Source organism: Lepisma saccharinum, chromosome 5 (assembly GCF_977018435.1).
Source record: "Lepisma saccharinum chromosome 5, izLepSacc3.1, whole genome shotgun sequence".
NCBI classification, from domain to species: Eukaryota; Metazoa; Arthropoda; class Insecta; order Zygentoma; family Lepismatidae; genus Lepisma; species Lepisma saccharinum.
In genome coordinates this window covers 1446482-1468169 of record NC_139233.1, presented here as the reverse complement: position 1 = coordinate 1468169, position 21688 = coordinate 1446482, and the positions used below count along the sequence as shown (strand labels likewise).

The 21688-nt window shown below is 37.3% G+C and overlaps 1 protein-coding gene across 1 annotated transcript; it reads left to right on the top strand.

Annotated features, from left to right (window-relative positions):
* The first annotated feature begins 768 nt into the window (after positions 1-768).
* On the top strand, positions 769-21149 carry sgl (UDP-glucose 6-dehydrogenase sgl). The gene is made up of 10 exons (XM_083121962.1): positions 769-909; positions 1969-2132; positions 2963-3100; positions 5479-5643; positions 6694-6891; positions 9102-9249; positions 10982-11076; positions 11833-12036; positions 14931-15086; positions 18342-21149. The coding sequence occupies exons 2-10, from the start codon at positions 1974-1976 to the stop codon at positions 18516-18518; spliced, it is 1440 nt and encodes a 479-aa protein (XP_082978088.1). The 5' UTR covers positions 769-909; positions 1969-1973; the 3' UTR covers positions 18519-21149.
* The last annotated feature ends 539 nt before the right edge of the window (positions 21150-21688 follow it).

The following is a 21688-nucleotide window of genomic DNA, read 5'->3' as shown; positions in this document are numbered from 1 at the left end:
ATCCTGGACTGGGCTTTGGTGTTCTTCACATCAACAATCATCCTCATCTTCGCGATTAGCCATTAGTGGCATGGCAGAAAAGCAAAGTAAAATAAACCATCAATTATTGACATTTTTCCATCTGCGGGGAAGGTGTAGGGTTGTCTTAATGGGGTAAATTTAGCACCAAATGGTCAATACATTGGATTTTGGCGAAAATTGATGGTGGATAAATCACTCATTGCAGCCCTACCATTCGCTTCTTATAGATTTTCACAATGTTGCATTACTGAAAATAATTCCCCCTCGGTAAAACCCTCCCTCCCGGTTCTCTTTTTTTATGTTGATTTGTCTGCGTAATGCGCTCAGTGTGACAGGACAACGACTTAAATGTGAACAGGAAATGCATAATGTCTAACATTTGATTGATTACCTTCTTACTACCAAATGCTATGATCGATACATTTAAAATTACGCGCGAAGAACATGCTGTAGGTATACTTGATGGAGAGAGTTGGAGTAAAATTTCGTGCGTGGTTGGATGCACTGTTAAACAAGTGAAGTCAGTAATTCGCAGTTTCGTTCGAGTGGATGTCGGGTTTCACTTTTTGCACACCTTATTGAACTTCGCCCTGCCCTTCGCCGTGTGACGTAATGAACATTTCTGTGTGAATGCTGCCTTACCTAACCATGAATGAATTTATCGTGACGTTAGAACATGGGCAGGCGGGGCTTGTGTTGGATAAGGTGTGCTTTCAGTCATACTCTATGTGGTTCGCGGAGCCAAGGCGAATGGGCGAAGCCGTCATCTACAAGAAAGAAGCCGAGGAAGACAGATCGACAAACAGTTCGCAAACAGAACTAGTAGTGTTTCAAAGGCTGGAGTGTAATTCCTTGTAGTGAAAGAGCATTTGTGGAAATCGTTGTAAGGTATGAGGATCACTGCACTTTTATTTTTCTTATGATTTTTAAAATTCCTGTTTACACTTACACTTCGAACAGTAAATCAGATGCATGTCTTCTTATTATTAGCTGTGTGAAACATCAAAGAAATTATAGAAGTGGAATTCTCTTATTCTAGTAGAGAAACTGAAGAGGAGTCAACATTATGGCTTGATGTTACACTCGTACTTTGATACTAGTTTCAATTTCAAACACGTATCCTGAGAGATCATTCATTTGCACTCCTCATTAAATTGTAATATAATTAAGCCTTGTTTCCATATTAAAAACACTAAGTTGCTGACCGAGGCAGTTTATTAAGATAAAAAAACACTTAACAGGTAACTAGTTCAGTTCTTCGTCTGAGGAAGACCCTGATACAGGGTTGAAACGTTACCTGTTAAGTGTTTTTCATCTTAATAAACTGCCTTGGTCAGCAACTTAGTGTTTTTCCTCATGAAAATCGAAATTTTTGGTGCTCTTTGATGTTTCTTGCCTCTGAGGGTACTGCCATGGAAGATTCCTCTGTGGAACTACACTGACACTGATGTTATTTTTCTTATACTGTCTTGCCACCAGCACTAACACTGCAGTGTTAAATAGTTTTGTCAGGCATTCCCAGTTTCTTTACTAATGTTTATCTATCATTCACACCCCCTACTGTTCATTGCTCTGCCTTTCACTTCACTTTCTCCTCTGGTTTCTGTTTCCAGATAGTAAAACCAGTTGAAAAATTCAGCAGGGTATCTGTTGCTTCCAAAGGAAATTTCCATGTTATAGTCTAGGCGTGTGTTGTACCATAACGTGCCCAATAATTATTAATGATATTTCTGCGTTGGCTTGCGTAGCATTAAGTTTTTCACTAACAGTGTGGTTTTAATGTACAAATGCTTATTGATTACATTTCAAGATGGTGTGGTTGAAATATGTGTTCCTCTTTACAGAAGGGATATGAGTGTGTGACGTGGAGCATTTTTTGATGAGGCAAACTATTTATTGAGTTCAGTAGTCTTGAATTCATCACAATTTTTTTTTTTTTGAATTTAGTGACAATGGTAATCAAGAAGATATGCTGTATAGGGGCTGGTTACGTGGGAGGACCAACTTGCAGTGTAATGGCCTTGAAGTGTCCAGATATTCAAGTGACTGTTGTAGATAAAAATAAGGATCGAATTGACCAGTGGAACTCGGAAAAACTCCCAATATATGAGGTACGTTACATTGTGTGTGGTGTGTGCATGCATTGTTGTTTCATTTTCATGTGTTAGGACTGTGTTTTGCCACCTTTATCTTACTGTTTAAAGCATTGAACTATGTTGCCACCAAAACATCTGAGTTTGAGCCCTGGTCAAGGCATGATGTTTTTGTTGTGTTTCTTCACTTTCATCCCCACATAGCTATGCAGTGGAACCTCGATTTTTATGTTGTTCGGGAACCCAAGCTGGAGAAACTTTAATTACAGGAAAATATAAAATCGAGGAAAATTTTATAACATTCAAGAATGAATGTATAATGCGAGAAAAACGTAAAATTGGGGTTCCACTGTAATTACGATAATGAAAAACAAAGTATCACAAATTGAAATTTGGCCTTCCGATGGCATAGTGGTAATGTCAGCACCTTGTAATGAAAGGATCTCGAGTTCGATACCCAGTGGAGGCACATAGTGGTTTGGATCCCACTTTAAACTATAAGTCCAGTCACAATTAGTTTTTCTGTGCATTAAAAACAAACAAAATAAAATTTCAAATTATGCATCGAGTGTAAAGTTTTTTTTAATTTTCATGCATTCATCACAGAACAAGTGTCAAATTATACAAATGAAATTAAACTTTTTTAGAACTATTTTTTTGGTTACCGGTACTGATTACCTAGAGACACTGCTAGTGAACAAGCACTCTTGTAAATACAACCTTATCTATATCTTGGTAGTCTAGATTGAACTGAACTGAAACCAAGCATCATCAGGATAATACAACCCATTTTCCAAACAAAATTTATTATTATAACTCTTATTTTGTAATCTGTTCCCTTTTTCTAGCCAGGGTTAGATGAGGTAGTTCACCAGTGCAGAGGCCGGAATCTCTTCTTTTCAACTGATGTTGAGAAAAGCATAATTGAAGCTGACCTTATATTTATCTCCGTGAACACTCCAACAAAATGTTTTGGAACAGGAAAGGTAATTATTTGTGTGTGTGCATGTTTAGGCTATGTTTTCAAGTTAAAATATAATCAGTATTACTTGTAGCAAATATCAGTTACACAAGTTAACAAAAATATTGCAATTGCATGCATGTAACGAAATTACCAATTGAAGAAATTTAGTGCTTGTATAAGTAACATACGAGGTGATAAAAAAAGGCCGATATTTTATAGCAAAGAAAGTAAGTAAGTGTAACAACATTGTATTAGTGGTTACAAACATGTACATATCCACTTATTTTTCAACATAGTCACTATTATTTTCCAAGCACTTTCTGTACTGCGGAAAAAAGCTTTTTTATACCCTCTGCATAGAGGTTTGCCACCTGGGAGTTCAGTCAATTCAACACTGCCATTTTTATCACCTCAATTTCTTCAAATAGTTGAAACGAATGCCACTTTTTTAGGTGCAGGAAGAGGTGCAAGTCACTTGGTGCAAGGTCCAGACTGTACAGGGGTAATCAAAATGTTCCCATCCGAATTTCTGAATCATCTGGACATTGAGGGTAGCAGTGTGTTGTCTGGCGTTGGCATGGAGAAGCACAATAACGTGAATTTGAATGATACCACTGCATCGATTGTTGTTTGGACTCTACATTGATGTAAGAGATCTACGTTTCGTCACCTATAACAATGTGCGTAAAAAAATTCATCACCCTCCCTGTCGTAGCGATCCGAAAATGCACTGTCGATTCATTTTGTGAAGTCTTGTCAACATTTTGGGGGCCCATCTGGCTGTAACAATGTGGAACAATGTTGATGGTGAAACCTTTGGAAATTCGATGCTGAGGGAGCTAATGGTGAAGCAACGATTTTCTTGCACTTTTGCATTCACACGCTGCACCAGGTCGTCACTCTCAATGCTCGGTCTTCCACTCCTGTCTACATCGTAGATATTTGTACGGCCTTCTTTGAATCCACGACACCATTGCCGTACCTTTCCTTCACTCATTACACTGTTGCCATACACTTCTCACAATTCTCGGTGAATTTCAGCAGCATTTTGACCTTTGATGTGAAGAAATCGAATCACAGAACAGACTTCTCGTCTGGGCGGATTGTGTATGCGCCCAGCCATTTTAACACACACACACACACATGATAGCGAACAGCTGACTAGCGAAACTATGGATGCTGGATCGCCAATGGACCAAGTGTTGTTGTTACTGTGCAGGTGATCACTGTTGCCAGTCGGTTCTTATAAAAAGTGGTCCTTTTTTTAAATTGCGCCTCATATATAGTAGTAACTCACGTGTAATTAACATGTATGATTGTATTATTTTCAAGAAAATATGTAATGGATGTACAATATTGTAAAAAAAAAAAAACAGATTATTGCGGGGATAATTTGAATAGATACAATATTCCAAAATTCTAGAACTTTTTAACATTTGAATATCACATTAGTTAATGCAAAATATAACCATCCACGTTATATCCATGGAAAAATGCCAACTGAGTGGGCGCGGTGACTCAGTCGGTAACGCATCTGACTATCATGCTCAAGGTCCCGGGTTCGATCCCCGGCCGGTTCAAATCCGGGAACTTTTCTAACGTTGAAAGCGGCTCCGGCGCCCACCCAGCATCGAATAACATGGGTACCTGGGGGAAACCCTGGGGGGTAAAGGCAGTCAGGGGCGTGATGCTGATCACATCACCCCCACTCATGACCGGATCAAGGAAGTGTGGGGCGTTGCCCCCACACCCCCTATACACCTTCATGGCATGGTGTTAAGCACAGGGGAGCACTTTACCTTTTTACCTTTTTTAAAATATAACCATAAATATGGCATTCTCGTTTGTTTTATTTAGGGATGGACTAAATTACATTTTTGCTGGCATTAATAATCGATCTGATATGTAGTTGAAAATGTTTCTGAAGAATGTGAACAGTTCATTAACCTCCTAAATTAATATTTATGAGTATGGCTATGCTTTGAGAAAGAAACTGCATATTTAGACTGTACAAAACCATGATGTATGAATTAAAAGTACTTATACATTAATAAGAATATTGACAAAATTTTGCTCTAAATTCCAGGTTATTGTTAGATATATTGGGTGTCCATGGTGGAGTGGTTAGCACAGTGTGCTATGATGCCAGGGGTCGAATTCCAGCCTGAGAATGGGTGTTATTTGTGAATGTTCCTTCATCAATTTCATGATATCACCACTCATCCTCATCTTCACGATTAGGCAAAAGTGAAGTAAAGCAGAATTTTTTCAAGTAGCACATTGTATTAGTCAGAAGTTTATTTCTTAAAAAAAATAGTATTTAGCTTGTGTAGGTGTGCGAGTACTGTCTCATACTGCCTGGAGGGAATTGTTATGAATGATTTTCCCATTTGCTTCCAGGGGAGAGCGGCAGATTTAAAATATGTCGAAGGGGCAGCTAGGATGATTGCGGAAGTTGCCACGGGAAACAAGATTGTTGTTGAGAAGAGCACCGTGCCTGTCAGGGCTGCCGAAAGTATTTTGCATGTTCTTCGGTCAAATGATAAAACAGGAGTACAGTATCAGGTGAGCAGTGTTTGGGAAATTACTCATATAAAGTGGTACATTACTTTATGTCAAAGCCAGCCCACTGGCTTGTAAGTCGAGACAAGAAAGTCTCAGGAGAAGCTTGTTCATGTTCTCATGTGGGAAAAGGGATTGAGCATGATGGCTGCAGTGTAGAAGGTGGTGTGTTATAACTTGCAATGCTTTCTGTCTGGAGATGCCCGTCTTGTTGACATACCAAGGTGTGGAGGACCAGTAACCACCAGTGCCAGTACATTGCTTCATGCCTGGTTTCAACAAGGGATTGTGTCACTGGCTCAATATTTGAGAAAAACCATAGATCATAGACACATCTTGATTCTCTTTTATTTTTCAAATACTAAAAACAAGTAACAAACACACTTCTGCGGTGCTAAAATTACGAAGAACGTTCAAATTCATGGAAAATTCAATGTTTTTTTTAACTTTTTCCTAAGCCGACAAAGATTTCCTTCAAATAATGAAGATAAGACAGAAGGAGAAAATTCAGTATAACGAACGAAAATGGTATTAACCCTAATAGAATGAACCAAATTAAGAAAGTTACAAGAAAACTGAAGGGAGAGTGGGCAAGGATGGGAAACCTGTTACACAGAACTTCATTTGTGTTCCATTCCACAATAGTTTATCACATAAATTTGCAAATTTTTTTTACGAAATTCACATCAAAATGCTTTTTAAATTACCAAGAAGTTTGGAATGAATATAAAATGAGAAAGCCAATGCCAGATTTGAAATCCATAAAAGGAAAGTATATCAACTAAAAATAAATGTGTGGTGCAGGGAGAGTGTTTTCTCCTGAAATGTTACATCAAAAAGTGTGTTTAAATGCTTGTAACAACCATAAACTACAAGAGGAAGGTTTATTTCTTGATCTCTGAAAACATTTTTATTTTATCTCTAGTGAAAATGATGCGTCAATAATACTGATTTAATCCATTTTCTTTCGTGTTATTGAACATGTCCAGAATTATTGGTATCTAAAGTACCTTCTTACTTTTTCTGTACTATTTCTCTTCCTTTCTGCAATAGATTCTGTCAAATCCTGAATTCCTTGCCGAGGGCACTGCTATTGCGGACCTGGTGAATGCCGACCGCGTTCTGATTGGTGGTGAGGACACAGCTGATGGACAAGCAGCCATCCAGGAGCTACGCTGGGTGTATGAGCACTGGCTTCCAAGCGATAGGATCATAACCATGAACACCTGGTCATCAGAACTATCAAAATTGGTAATTAACAGAGCTTATCTTTGGTTGAAGTTATGTGCCATCACATAGAAACCTCACTTGTATTGTTGTTCAGTGCATTTGTTAGTAGTGCTAATTGCTTCTTTAAAAATAGACGCGAAAATTGATATGTTTTATTGGCTCAAATTGAGAGTTGGATTGTGTAGCTTACTGTTTCATTTTTGTGGCTGAGCATGTTAAGTAAGTGATTCATTCACCTTTGATGTCGTCACCGAAGTTCCCAGTTTTGAGTCATGGCGTAGGATGAATGTTTTTTTGTCAGCCTCTTCATTAATTTCATCCTCATCATTGCAGTTAGGCAGAAAAGTGACAGGTCTCACTGCAGAACATGGGCTGCTGTTTTCCTCTGAATACAGGAACAAAATTTATATTTACACAAAGTACGTACCTTCTGCTTCGATTTTCCGGTGTTCCTTTTCGGATTACTATTATATTATTCAGCGTAAAAAATGTTTTTCCTGGTACTAAAAGCAATGCATTTGTCAATTCGTTCGCGTCCATATTCTTTAACAACTGTTGCCCTCATTTGTTTCGGGGTCTTCCTATCCGCACAACAGTTTGGCCACCTTGTGTTCCGAAGTCATATTCTTTACAGACAGTTTCATTTCTTTTGACGAGGAATGCCTACAAGGTTAGGTTAGGTTTCATTAGCATAAATACATAACCAACATAGTCTTATGTGACAACGGAGGCACCCGGCATTAAATTAACAAGCTTTTTCACGTGTGCTCAAGTGTTGTGCGGTTTCGGGGTCTTCCTATCCGCACAACAGATTGACCACTTTGTGTTCCGAAGTCATATTCTTTACAGACAGTTTCATTTCTTTTGACGAGGAATGCCTACAAGGTTAGGTTAGGTTTCATTAGCATAAATACATAACCAACATAGTCTTATGTGACAACGGAGGCACCCGGCATTAAATTAACAAGCTTTTTCACGTGTGCTCAAGTGTGCGATAAGCTAGACCTTTCACATAGACATTCGCATCATTCGAGATGCTTCCGTAAAAATGGTTTGGGACTGCACAGGTAGCCTTCCCTTCATTAAAATTTCGGTTATGTTTTGTTATAATACATTATTGATTTGGATTTCCTTACCCTTTTCTTTATTTTCATGCAGGAACGTGATAAACAATGTCGCTTTTTCGATTGTTTCTCCGCTATGCAAACCGTCTAGCATGGACGTATTTTTCATTTTTTTTCAAATAAAAAAAAATTTCCGCACTTTACAACTTACTTTATTCGATTACTTACTTCAATACCTTACCAAAAAATTAGGAACCACATTCCTTCTAAGCAGCCCATATTCTGCAGTCTTACCAAGTGACATAATGTAACAAAATTAGGGCTGAGCCAATACCGATTAAGATACTCTTACCGATTCCCACTGATACCGATACTTGAAAATTGCAATAATTAAAATTTGTTCCAAATTTTGATCAATGTTGGTGTGTAAATGTTCTTCTCCAATTATTTGCATTGATTTACCAAGAAATTTGCTGGTCTAAGATAATCAGATTTGTGGAAAGGAAAAGCTGTCTGCTTCCTACCCCCCTCCCCTCTCATTACACACTCATATATGCGTAGTGTGTGCAATGCGAATACAACCATTACTTCATTAATTTGTAAATTAGTTATGAAAATATATTTTTATGATCTTATGAACAGATATAAAGGAAAGAAAAGCTTATTATTTTATTTGCTTAAGGAAAAAAATTGAAATATTCAACATCCTCTTCATTAGAGTTATGCTTGTTCAGACTACCATTCTTCAAAATCAAATTATAATATTCAGAAAATGTCCAAATAAAATTACATTTTAAGATTATTGAGTGTCTTAATATTAGTACATGTACTTTAGACTCGTCTTTTATCCAAAATTTCTTTGGGCTTTCCCAATGATGTGGTAACGTCATCACCTAGTAATCAAGGGATACAAGGTTCAATACCCAATGGAGTTACATAGTGGTTTGGCTTCCAGTTTTGGCTGGAAGATGCATGCAAACCAAACTCTACACTTCTGCATGTTTCTTTCTTGCAAATGAAGTCCTATCATGTCTTAGTTCGCAGGGAACTGTTGTGAGAAAGAGCTAATTGCCTTGTGCAGGACTAACAAAATACCCTGTCGCAAAAAAAAAAAAAAAAAAAAAAAAAAAAAAGAAGTGACGATAAGTAAAGTTGTTTCCATTGCAGGCAGCTAATGCCTTTTTAGCTCAGAGGATTTCCAGCATCAACTCGTTATCTGCTGTGTGTGAGGCAACAGGTGCAGACGTGACAGAAGTTGCTCAAGCAATTGGGTTGGACTCCAGGATAGGACCAAAGTTCCTCCAGGCTTCAGTCGGTAGGTGTTTGGGGTGCATGTGAGGATTTTTAGGTATTGTCTGTGGTCTACTTTTAACCTTGTCACAGAAGTTCCTGGAATCAAATCCTGGCCTGGGCACAGGTGTTTTTTATAAGTATCCATTCATCAATTCCATCTAATCATCACTCATCCTCATCATTGCGATTAGCTAAAACTGGCAGAAAGACACCAATGCTGAATAACAAAGATATAAATAAATAACAAACATTTTTGTATCATCAGACTAATGGAGTAGAAACAAAAAGGTTTTTTTGGGAAATAAAAAGATCTGTTTCCACCTTTTCACAAACAATATGCACACAGTGTTTCTGTGCATAAAGTTGATTTAAAATAGTTTTAAAAATATAATCTGTTATAACACCACACCATGAAAGTACAAGTATATTGTGCTGAATCTGATCCAAGGTGGCAGATTGTTTATCCATATAAATTTATTTTCTATCATTATTTATTGTATGATCCAACCTCCTCTTCATGTTTTGGGGAACGGAAGATGTAGGGAATTGTTATACTCTTGCTCGACAGGCTTCGGTCATGTGTTGATGTCTCTAGTGCAGCATCTGGTACCAAGGAACATCAGACGACAGCACACCTGGCGGCGTGTCTCAAAACAGTACTGTTTCGTATATATAAGTTTTAAATTATACGAGGCGTATTTTTAAAGTAAGTACCGTTTTGAAATTCCGCCGCTACAGCGCTGGGGTCGATGTCCCGTGCAAGCGCACTGTGTACCTACATCTGTTGGCAAGCCACAGATGCCATTGCGGCAACAATCGATCGTGTATACATTTGCTTTTGCGTATTTAAAATGCCTCCGCCGATTGAGAATCCTGCCGACTGTGAAATACGTGCTGTTATTCGTTTTCTTAGTGCTAAAGGCATGAAAGCAGTTGAAATTCACCGTCAGATTTGTGAAGTGTACGGGCGATGAAACATGGGTGGCCTACGTTACACCCGAAACAAAACAACAATCCATGGAATGGCAGCATTCAACATCGCCCAAGAAAGTGAAGTTTAAGCAGACAATTTCAGTCCGGAAAATCATATGTACTGTGTTTTGGTACAGGAAGGGGGTGTTGCTTGTTGATTTTTTGCCTCTTGGTGACACAATAAATTCCGAAACATATTGTGAGACTTTGTAAAAACTGCGCGGTGCCATTCAAAACAAAAGGCGCAGCATGCTGAGTAAAGGGGTCGTTTTGCTGCATGACAATGCCCGTCCACATGCGGCCAATCGAACTCAAAATCTCATCGCATCATTTGGCTGGGAACAATTTGGTTATCCTCCATACAGCCCCGATCTAGCACCCAGTGACTACCATGTGTTTCTGCAAGTGAAGAAGCATCTCGGAGGTCAGTGCCACGATGACGACGATAGCCTCAAAACGGCCGTGTTGCAGTGGCTCTCAACTCAGGCGGCAAACTTGTATGATGACGAAATACAATAGCTTGTTGTTCGATATGATAAGTGCCTTAATATTGGTGGCAATTATGTAGAAAAGTAGATAAAAGTGTGGTCTTTCATGTAACAATAAAATTGTTACAAAAAGTTTACTTGTTTTTGTACATATCAAAACGGTACTTACTTAAAAAATATGCCTCGTAAGTTACAAATAGAAAGTAGAAGACCAACAGAAATTACCTGAATTTCAATTTCCTTTGTGTGTTTGTTTACTTTCATAGTTTTTGTTATGTAGTTTTAAATTTGTAGGCTTTGGTGGTAGCTGCTTCCAGAAAGACATTCTTAATTTGGTGTACATCTGTGAGTGCTTAAATTTGCCTGAAGTAGCTGCATACTGGCAACAAGTAAGTAGATTATTCACTTACTTTTATCAGTGGAATATTTATAAATGATATAGTATATAATTCCTCCTCCTCTCAATCTCCCCCATCAAGTACATTTATGAGGCACTTTTAGCACACAAAAGTATGAAAATACTACATTTTGCATGTAAAGGTATAATACGTTTACAGTTATATGGCTACATAGATTAATTAAGGAGGTAAATGATAATCATTCACTCTCACAGAATGGTTGCTTTTCCATAATGGTGGAACATTGTTAAATTTTAACCAGTGCCAATAAAGTCCCAATATAAACTTTAATGATACAGATAAAGAATGTTTAAATGATGTTACATAAAATGAGAAATTTTCTATGAAAGAACTGAAATGTTCTTAAAGTATGTATCCATGGAAGTGGAATAGGTTTGTTAAAAAAAAAAACAACTGCTTATTTAGACATATACTTTGCAAAACCAGAGAACATGAATGACACCATTATATTCTTTATACAGGTTGGTAAAATTCTCGTCAGTTTTACAAATAAGCCAGTGTATCTGTGTCGGCTGATACTGTTAGAGTACTGATTAGTCTGCCTCATTATTACTATTTAATATCAGATGTAGGGAGTATTGGGTATTGTTTATCTGGAAATGTTATATCAACTTCCCAATTAATTACAAAAACTAAATGTAATTAATGCAAATAATCAGAATAAAATCCTTGCATATTTTTATGTCACTTGGACGTTAATCTTCAATTTATTTATCTACCCTGCAGGTTATTAACATGAACGAGTATCAGAAAACTCGTTTTGCAGAACAAGTTGTGGAATCTCTGTTCAACACTGTCACGGACAAGCGAATAGCTATTCTGGGCTTTGCATTCAAGAAGAACACTGGGGATACAAGAGAGTCGCCAGCAATATACATCGCCAATAAGCTTTTGGATGAAGGGGCAAAACTTAACATCTATGACCCAAAGGTAAGATCATGTGGCCATTTGCTTTTTTATGAACCAAATCTTTCGTTTTCTACTCCTGAAGTGAATTACTGAAGTAGAATATTGTTTAAGGTGTGCATATTTATTTCCAAAGATACCTGAGTCATAAATTTTAGGAATGGGAAGTTTTTCAAGTAACTCCCCAATAGTCTTCATAATATCAGGTCAGTCTCAAAATTGTGAACATGCCATGTGGCTACATGGAATCAGCATATGGCTCATAAAAATAATAATTGTTATTCTCAGTTATTCATTTAAATACTGTCTATGATTTATTTTATCATCTACATGTGGATACAATAAAAGTGAAAGTTATAATAGTTTTGCTACCAAGCATTTTTATATTTTATATCAGTGGTGTGCGGTGACATTTAGACAAGGATACGCAACATGGGCGCACTGAAGGGAGGGGTTAGGAGTCAAGACACCCCCCCCCCCAGTCCATCGTGTTATACAGATAATTACTTTTTCCAAAATTTTGTAATCGGAAATTTATCATCCTTGTATCATTTTCAAATAGCGTATCACGCCGCATACGTGAATCGAACCTAGGACCCGGGCATCATAAATAAATAAGCTTATCACGTTATAAAAAGGGTCCCGCTGAAGCATTGAAAAAGAGCTTCTTAAAAGCTCATCGCGACAGCATCCTCCAGCGGAGTTGGAAAAACTCTGCTGACATTGCATTAGAATTGCTGTTGCCAGAGGACACGATCGAAGCATCCGTCGTAACGGTCAATAGTTCGAATTTCACTTAAATAGGTCGCGTGAGAAAATATCAGTTTAGTTGTCTTCCGTTTTCCGTCAGATGAAGTAGTTACAAAAGAACTGTTTCTAGTTGTTTTCAGTTTACGTTGAATCCGGTTATCGCGAGAGAGCTCCACAGACATCATAAGTTTAGAAAAAGGAGCGAACGAACGATCGGAAGTTAAAGTTATCGTTTAGAATATCGGTCTACGAAAGTACAGAGTTTGGAGCCCGGAGTTGCTCCCTCGTCCGTTTTCTTACAGAGTAGGACCACGTCGATCCAAGCACCAGCGGAGAAGAGTTCGCCGTAGAACTCCAGGTAACGAACATCCCTTGTCTTTCCTTCCCCTGCCTGTTCAGTCAAAGGTAGTGTTTTGAAATATACAGGTAATGGACAAAATAATATGAACACCAATGCAATTGCAGAAAACTGGTATTAGTAGGGGGTTGGCCCCCCCTTTGCCTGAATGACAGCTTGTATCCTACGTGGGATAGACAAATAAAGGTCCTGTACAGTGTGAACTGGAATACGAAGCCACTCCTCGCACAAAACAGTCTCAAGTTCCGAAAGTGTCATTGGAGGTGGAAACCGATTACGCACTTTGGCCTCCAAAATACCCCACAAAGGCTCAATGATGTTAAGATCGGGGGACTGTGGACACCAGATGAGATGTTCTACCTCATCACTGTGCTCATTAAACCATGCATCAACGCACCTAGCAGTGTGAATAGGGGCGTTATCATCTTGGAAGATGGGGCATGCATCGGGAAACAAAGTCTGAACCATGGGATGGAGGTGGTCACCCAGGATGGTGCAGTACTTCTCTTCGTTGATTCTCCCACGCAGGACTACAAGTGGGCCAACACCATTCCAAGATATAGCCCCCCAAACCATCACAGACCCCCCACCATGTTTCACGGTAGGCACTAAGCAGTCAATATCAAATGCTTCAGCAGGAGTTCTCCACACATAAACACGTCCTGTGGTCTGAAATAATGTGAAAGACGATTCGTCTGACCATATCACATGTTCCCATTGCTGCTGTGTCCAATTCTTGTGCTCTTGACACCACCTTCTTCGTGTCACAGCATTACGTGGAGTCACCAACGGTTTGGGGATGGCAACTCTGCCATGAATGTTCACAGAATGCAGCTCCCTTTGAATGGTTTTCGTTGATACAGGGTCCTGGAGGTGATTGTTCATCTCTGCGGTTATCTGGGACAGTGTTGTCTTGTGCTTTCGAGTCACTATTCGCTTCAACACACGTCAATCCCTGTTGGATAACTTTGTTTTTCGCCCACTATTCTCCTTTGCAGACGTTGTCTTTCCATGTTGTCTGTAGGCTGTCAGAACAGTTGACACTGTGCTCCGTGCTACACCAACAAGTGTAGCTGTTTTTGTCACAGATGCTCCAGCCAGGCGGGCTCCTATGATCATGCCTCTTTCGAACTCTGAAAGGTCGGACATACCTGCATTTGACGGATAGCTGACTGCTCGCATGCAACTCTCACATCAGCTTCTGATGGACTGATATGTTTGCTTTCATCGCCACTAGATGGTTGAAATCTCTGCTGAATGTTGTTCCTTTTCCACGATGGCGTATATAGGCCTTTGCAAACCAAGCTGTTCATATTATGTTGTCCATTACCTGTATGTCCGTGTATTCTTATTTACGGGGCTAGTCCCCTTGCAGTTTGAGTGTCGACGTTGCGCTCCAGAACTACCCCCTTCCTTTTACAACATTCCTCTTGCCTAGCAAGCGAGTGGCTAAAGGCTGTCATAGCCCATCAATGATCTCCCTTTTAGACTTTATATGATAGCAGCATTTATCACTCCTTAAACGCTTTTGTAAGACCTTCATTATCATTCTGAAATTTGCATCATTCTCTAGATGTTCATGTTGTTAGCTCGTGTGAATGTTTTGATTGGCATTTGTGGTTCCATGTAGGAAACCTGGACTCTGGAGAAAAGTAAAGGTGAATAAATCCTATCATTAAAATTGATACATTCTAATACCAATATGCGTACCACTACTATAGACTCGACCTCAATATTATCATTGCATGTTTTATGAAATTTCAAACTTAAGCTACCTGACCATCTGACCAAATACTATTCTCTTCCATAGGTGGAGCAGGAACAGATCCTGTATGATTTGACACATCCCAGTCTCACGGAAGAGCCAGAGAAGGTTCGGAAATCCATCTCCATTCACTCGGATCCGTACTCGGCCACCACGGGAGCACATGCTTTAATTATATGCACAGAGTGGGATGAATTTGTGGTACGTGCTTGTTTGGAAGTTGATATTTATTCAGGTTGTAAGTCTAGATTGACTTGCAGGAAACTGGGGCATAAGGGGCGACCTGTAACTGCTTCTTGCTGGCCAACGAGACTCAGGTGTCTGGATCCAATGACAGAATAGTCCTGTCCATCTTTCATTTTCTTTGTCTTCTTTCCTTTGTGATATTTATGATATTAAATCATACCATCATGTAAAAAGAATGGAAATAAAAAAAAAAGACAAATGGGGGAATCCGGTAAATATTTCGCGTAACTGACATTCCGGTATAGTTTAAGGCACTGGGACAGTAGCACATACAGTAGAGCGTCGATTATCCGAACGTCGGTCAACCGAACGACCGCTTAACCGAACTGTGTACTCGCTCACTTTCAGATATCTGTAATGAAAAAGTACGTGACTTAGCTGCTCATAAGCGTGTAGGCTTGCTTAGACAGACCAAAATAAAGGATTTTTTAAACGTTAATTTTGTGTACTGTGTGTATTGTTCATGCAAAATGCGTATGTAATATGTACATATTTTTGTTTAATAAACTGTACCACATACTATATATTCCTACTAAAGTTGCCTTTGTACGTTACTTTGTAATACATACTTAAAGAGATGCCTGTTTTTATGAATAAATTTACTGTACAGTACTTCTTTTTGGCAAATAAACATGTACAGTTCGATTATCCGAACAAACCAGTTTTCCGAACACCCATGTCCCCCAATTACTTCGGATAATCGACGCTCTACTGTACCTCCAAATGTGTGTGGATGGAAGAGAGCATTTTTTGGGGGTTCCCCCTTTATTCTTTCCTTCATTTATTTCATTCTTTCTTTCCCTTCTTCCTTTGGTACTACTTTGGCCCCTTATTCCTCTATTTTTCTTTCATTTTTTTGCATATTTTTTAGTTTTTGTTTGTGTTTGTCCTTGTGTGTGCTGAGTGTCCCTTTACAGCCTCATCTTTTAAATTATGTAATGAGATTTTGGTCTTCAGAGAGAGTATAGTGTTAGTTCTTGTTCAGTAATGAATGAATGAATTAGTTTTAAAAATTGAAAAAGGAAGCTTTTAAGAGAGATTCTTGTTAGCGGTCTGTCCTCAATTTTGTTAACCCCTTAAGTGTGGATGGCGTATATATATGCCCCCCACATTGTGCTGCTGTAGTGAGGAAGTAGTGTATGCTTTGTTTGTTTCAACTATATTCAATTGACTGTCGTGTATATAGTTACACAGCCGTTTGGTGAAATAGTTCTAGCTGTAGTAGAAACAAAAAAAATAGTAGCAAGAGAGGAAAGAAAAGAAGATGAAACAAATTTTTCCCTTCTTCTTCTTCTTTCTTTTCATTTTTTCTTCTCTTGCTACTATTTTTTGTTTCTACTACAGCTAGAAATATCTCGCCAAATGTCTGTGTAACTATATACACCACAGTATATTGAATATAGTTGAAACAAACATAAAGCATATATATACGCCTTCCGCACTACAGCAGCACAATGCGGAGGGGCATATACTGAATTTGACTAAAAGAACCTACATTTTCCAGTAGCGACTTGTTGAACAAATTCCACACTTAAGGGCTTAAGGGGCTTATCCCCATATTTTGTGACAGGCAAAAAATAGCCTATGGACTGAAGTGCCCAAACTATAAAAATCAATCAATCAAGCAACCTTGCTGGTGGTTGCAGATAATCTTTCCTTGGTTTAGGGAAGTTGTAAAGTAGTGACTACATATCATGGGACCAACATCATGCCAAATATCGTAGCCTTTCAGAAATGAAGTAGACCTCCGACAGGCACGTATCTAGAAATATGTTTCGAGGGGGTCCAAACCAAGTGTCCCAGGAATAATAATAATGTTTATATTAAAATAATTATAAATCAAATTAATACTAATTACAATATATAAATTAATATAATACTATTATTACATGATTAGGTAAAAAGACTGTATAAGAATAGAGATATAAGAGTGCATATTCATTACGTAACTTACCTGTAGTTAAGATTGGAATAATTTACATAAAAACAAATGACCTGGCAAATGAAATGAATGTGAAATAGATGAATAATTGAATATTTATTGAATAACAAAAATGATGTTACATGTAGTTGCAGAAAAGTAAGTTTCTGATTAATATTTTATGCATATTGAGTAGTAGTGTATAAATGTTCTTTGTAATGTCATTCAAAGCCGTATGATCCCAATATAATCCTTTCCTTGTATAAAGTTCAGAGGGAATTAATAACCATCGATTATGCAACAAATTGTAATATTTTCATTACTTATTTTTAGTACTTGGCGAGTTATTCGGGGGTCCGGACCCCTCCTTCCTGTCCTTCAAAGCCGTATGATTCCAATACAGTCCTTGTCTTCCAATATGTTCAGAGGAATTATAACAAATTCTAAACGAGAATATTTTCATTATTTAATTTTTGTACTTAATAAGTATTTAGGGAAGGGGGGGTGATCCGAACCCCCAAAATAAGTCCTTCATGCCCTATGATTCCAATATAATCCTTGTCTTCCAATAAGTTCAGAGGAAATTATACAACAAAGGCTAAACGAATATATTTTTCATTATTTAATTTTAGTACTTGATAAATCTTTCGAGGGGGGGGGGGGCTAAACACGTCCTTGACCTCCGACACATTAGTGCCCGCCAATCTCAAAAGAATTAAAACTTGCTCTGTTGCATGGTACCTCATTGTCCAATTTTAAATTTCCTTTATTAGTTGATTTTGCTACTAATTTTTTTGTGAGGCATAGGGCTCATTTAGTGATAGCGATGCTAAAGAAAAATAAACACTTTGTGAGTGTCTCCCATGTTTAATTACTTTTGGATCAACCTGTACGTGGTTGAAGTTAAATAGGAAGAAGTTCATCATCAATGACATTAGTATTGATTTTTCATCATATTGATACAAGTGGTGAAGGTTTTAAAAATGATAGTAATGAAGAGATTTTCTCTGCATATAAGGCAGTTGAGTTCATGATATACTTTCGAGAGGTAAGGTCACTGGCCTTCATGGCTAAAGTATAACAATTGAGAACTGGTCACTCTCACCGTCAGTCATCAAGTGCAATGATCGAGATGGACATGAACTCTCCAAAGTATGAAGCATATCCCAAACTGATCTGGCTAATATCCTGAGATAATATCACTTGCTGCCAGGTCATTTGTAGAATTGTTAGTATGATAAGTAACTTTTAGTTTTCACTAATTCTCATTTATTATGCACTACTTACAGGCATTAGATTACCAGAAGATATACAAGAACATGATGAAGCCAGCTTATATATTTGACGGAAGAAAAATTTTAGATCACGAGAAGTTGATGGAAATGGGTTTCCATGTGCGAACGATAGGAAAACGTTTGGTGAGGCCAGGACTTACACGTGTCTGGGGAAACATCTACCAAATATAAGAATTTGGTGCTAGTGTTTGTGTACAGGAGGCTAGCAGGGAAGTAACAGGCAAGATTTCTCATTCACGAAAATTAAAACTTCCAAAACGTTTGTGTCCCAGCAGTTTACAGCATAATGTGAAAGTTCAGTGTGAGGACTCGGTTTGGATTTTATAACACAGTATTATTGAACATTTTGATATAACTTATTCTTGGTTTTTTAAGCTGCCATTTTTTTAATAAGAAGTAACGGTGATATGGTTTTTGCCTTCACTTTCATGCTAAAGGATTCCTTCAGAGTCAGCTTGGATTCTTATTGCATGAGGACGGGGACCATCCATACTTCAAGCTTCGGAACTACTTCCAGCTTTACTTCACTTTTAGTACACTGACATCTTCGAGTGTTGAAGGTAGTCACGAATAGCATAGTTAATCACTTTTTATATATGTAACGGCTTGCTCCAAAACATATTTTCTCCACAAAAAAAAATGTTTATTTTACAATGATCATCGACATTGTATGTTGTTATTGTCTTTTGTTGTCCTTTCCATGGTAAACAGTATTGCTTTCTTTAGGTCTATTTTTTAACAAAAATGTTTTGCTTTTGGTATCTGCATATTAGTATGCATATGTTGTTGTACATAAAATTTAATTAATAGAAAAGGCAAAGTTATAAGTGTTATTTGTAAAATTACGATGGAACTGAAGCCAAAAATTTTACTTGATTTGTTTTTACATAAACTGAAGTTTGTTGATGCTTGCGGTATGGCCTTCATAAAAGGATACTAGTTGTGCCTTTTATGTATACAATTCACAGTTTTTTAAATTTAGGTTCATATCTTGCCAGCTGACAGAATATATCCCCAAACAACTGATATTTACATATAGACTATGTATTTGCAAGAGTTAGTTTTTAACTCCATTTTATGTTCAGATAGGATAATCAAGACTAGACCAAGAGTTTAAAGTTGAATCCGAATCTCTCTGCAATGTCCTGCAACCAGGGATTGAACCCGTGACCCCTTGATTACAATGCAACAGCATTACCACAATGTAGTTGTGGAGCAGCATCTTGCAATATTAACTTTGAAGTATATCAGTGTTTGGAAAGTTACTTTTTAAAAGTAATTGACTTGCAGTTAGTACTCATTTAGTTAATTAACTAGGTTTCCCCAAGCACTGAAGTATATTATATGTTAAACTTAAAAGACATCTTTACATGTCTTTATATCTCTTATTTGCAGTACAGTATTTTTATATTCACGTTCAGTATCAAATTGAGTATAAAATGTAAAATCAATGTTGCAAGTGGAAAAGCTCAACATTTCATTTACTCTGTACTTGTCCATAGAGTTTTATTCTTTGACTATGAAATCTTATTATTTCTTTCTTGTGTTCCTTAAACATATATAATTTATTTATTAATATTTCAAGAGTGCATATTAATTAATATACATAAAGTTAAAAAAATAGAAGGTTTTTAAGAGCAAAATTGTTAGGACTGGGGCATCAACTTAAAAAGCAGCATTCACCATGCTACAGTCTCACAAAGGTTGATCACCACTGCACTATAGAATCTAGCATGCCATACACGATTCAGATGCATCACTAGGTGACCCTATGTGAGGGAACCTTTAATTTTCCCCTTTTAATTAGAATTAATTATACTTTGCGTGGTTTGAAATTTGACACCTACATCATCTCACACTTGAAAGATTTGTAAATCCAACCACCAATTTCATGAAGCAGGTGCCACAACAATGGTCAGGGTAAACAAAATGTGTTTTGAAACAATTTGTATTTTTTGTTACTTCTTGAAGTTAATCACAATGTTGATGATTTGATCGATAAATATCAGGGAACACTCATGCTCTACTCAGGATTCAAGCCTCAATCACTGATTTTAAAACAAGCTATGGTTGCCAACATCCAACAGTCTTTCTTAGGACCACATCAAGTATTAAGCAATAACATTTTTATTATATTAGAAATATTGATTTTGAGGGCGTACAGAGTTAAATTGGTTGGTTAATCAACGAAAAGTCAATGAATATAGTTATTGACAAATCACATGAAAATAGGATCATTAATATTCTCATATCAAAATGGTCAAATTTTCTGACAATTTCTGATCCATTTGTAATTACTAAATCAGTTGCTCTATAATTTTTGATAGGCAGTAAAGAAAAATGTTAATCTCATTTCATGGTTTGTGGCCACACCTTGAATGCTTTAAATCACACTTCCATTCAAAATGTTTTGAAAAGAACAAACATTTGTGGGCCACCTTATTTTGTGAAAAGTAATATGCTGATAGAAATGCGAGGTCAGGAAAACATCTTATGTCAATAGGAATCTTGGTTCTGTATCTAAAAGCACACTATTCTATGAACCTATTTCACAACCTTCCAATGCTTCTGCTACATGGGTGGAAAGAAAGTAGTATTATATCTGCAACTCCTCTACTATGTATTTTTATTATTTAATTGTATTTAACTTAATAAAGCTAAATATCACTATGATTGTTGTTTGTCAAACATTTTAAAAGAACTGTTTAAAATCAATCCTGCATGGATTGCTCCTTTTTTAATTAAATGTTGTTCCATTTTATATTTTTAAATAAATTGAAATAAAACTATATGGAACCAGAATACACGTGTTTCATTTTTAGAACTACTGGTAATATTTACTTAGTTTTGTGATTTTTGCAATGTTGTCTATCTGCTTTTGAAATTTTGCATAGCCCCAGAAATTCAACAGATGGTATTACTTATGTGCAAACATTTGATTTAAAAATCAAATGTTACTGTGTATGGGGTGTGGTGTACTTATTTCTCCTGACAAAAAATAACTCTTGTTGGTAAAATGCAAACTTTGTTGCAGGGTTAACAATGCTATGAGTAGAATTTGAGCAAGTACTGGAGTTAGTCTACAAAGTGGTATCCAACATTTTCCCCATCTGGTGAAAAACTCACCTTGGGGCTATTTTATGCCATAACCTCAAAAGTAACCCCTGTCTGTAGGTACACTTATCCCAGAGATTCCGCCAATTTTTTAAGTGATTATTGGAAGTAATGTTCTGTAAAGGTGTCCAGCATTGCATGTGTTTCTGCTTGGATAGTCTCAATTGTCAAAGTGGCAGCCTTTCAACTTGAAATTTAGTCTGGAAAATAGAAAAAAGTCACAGGAG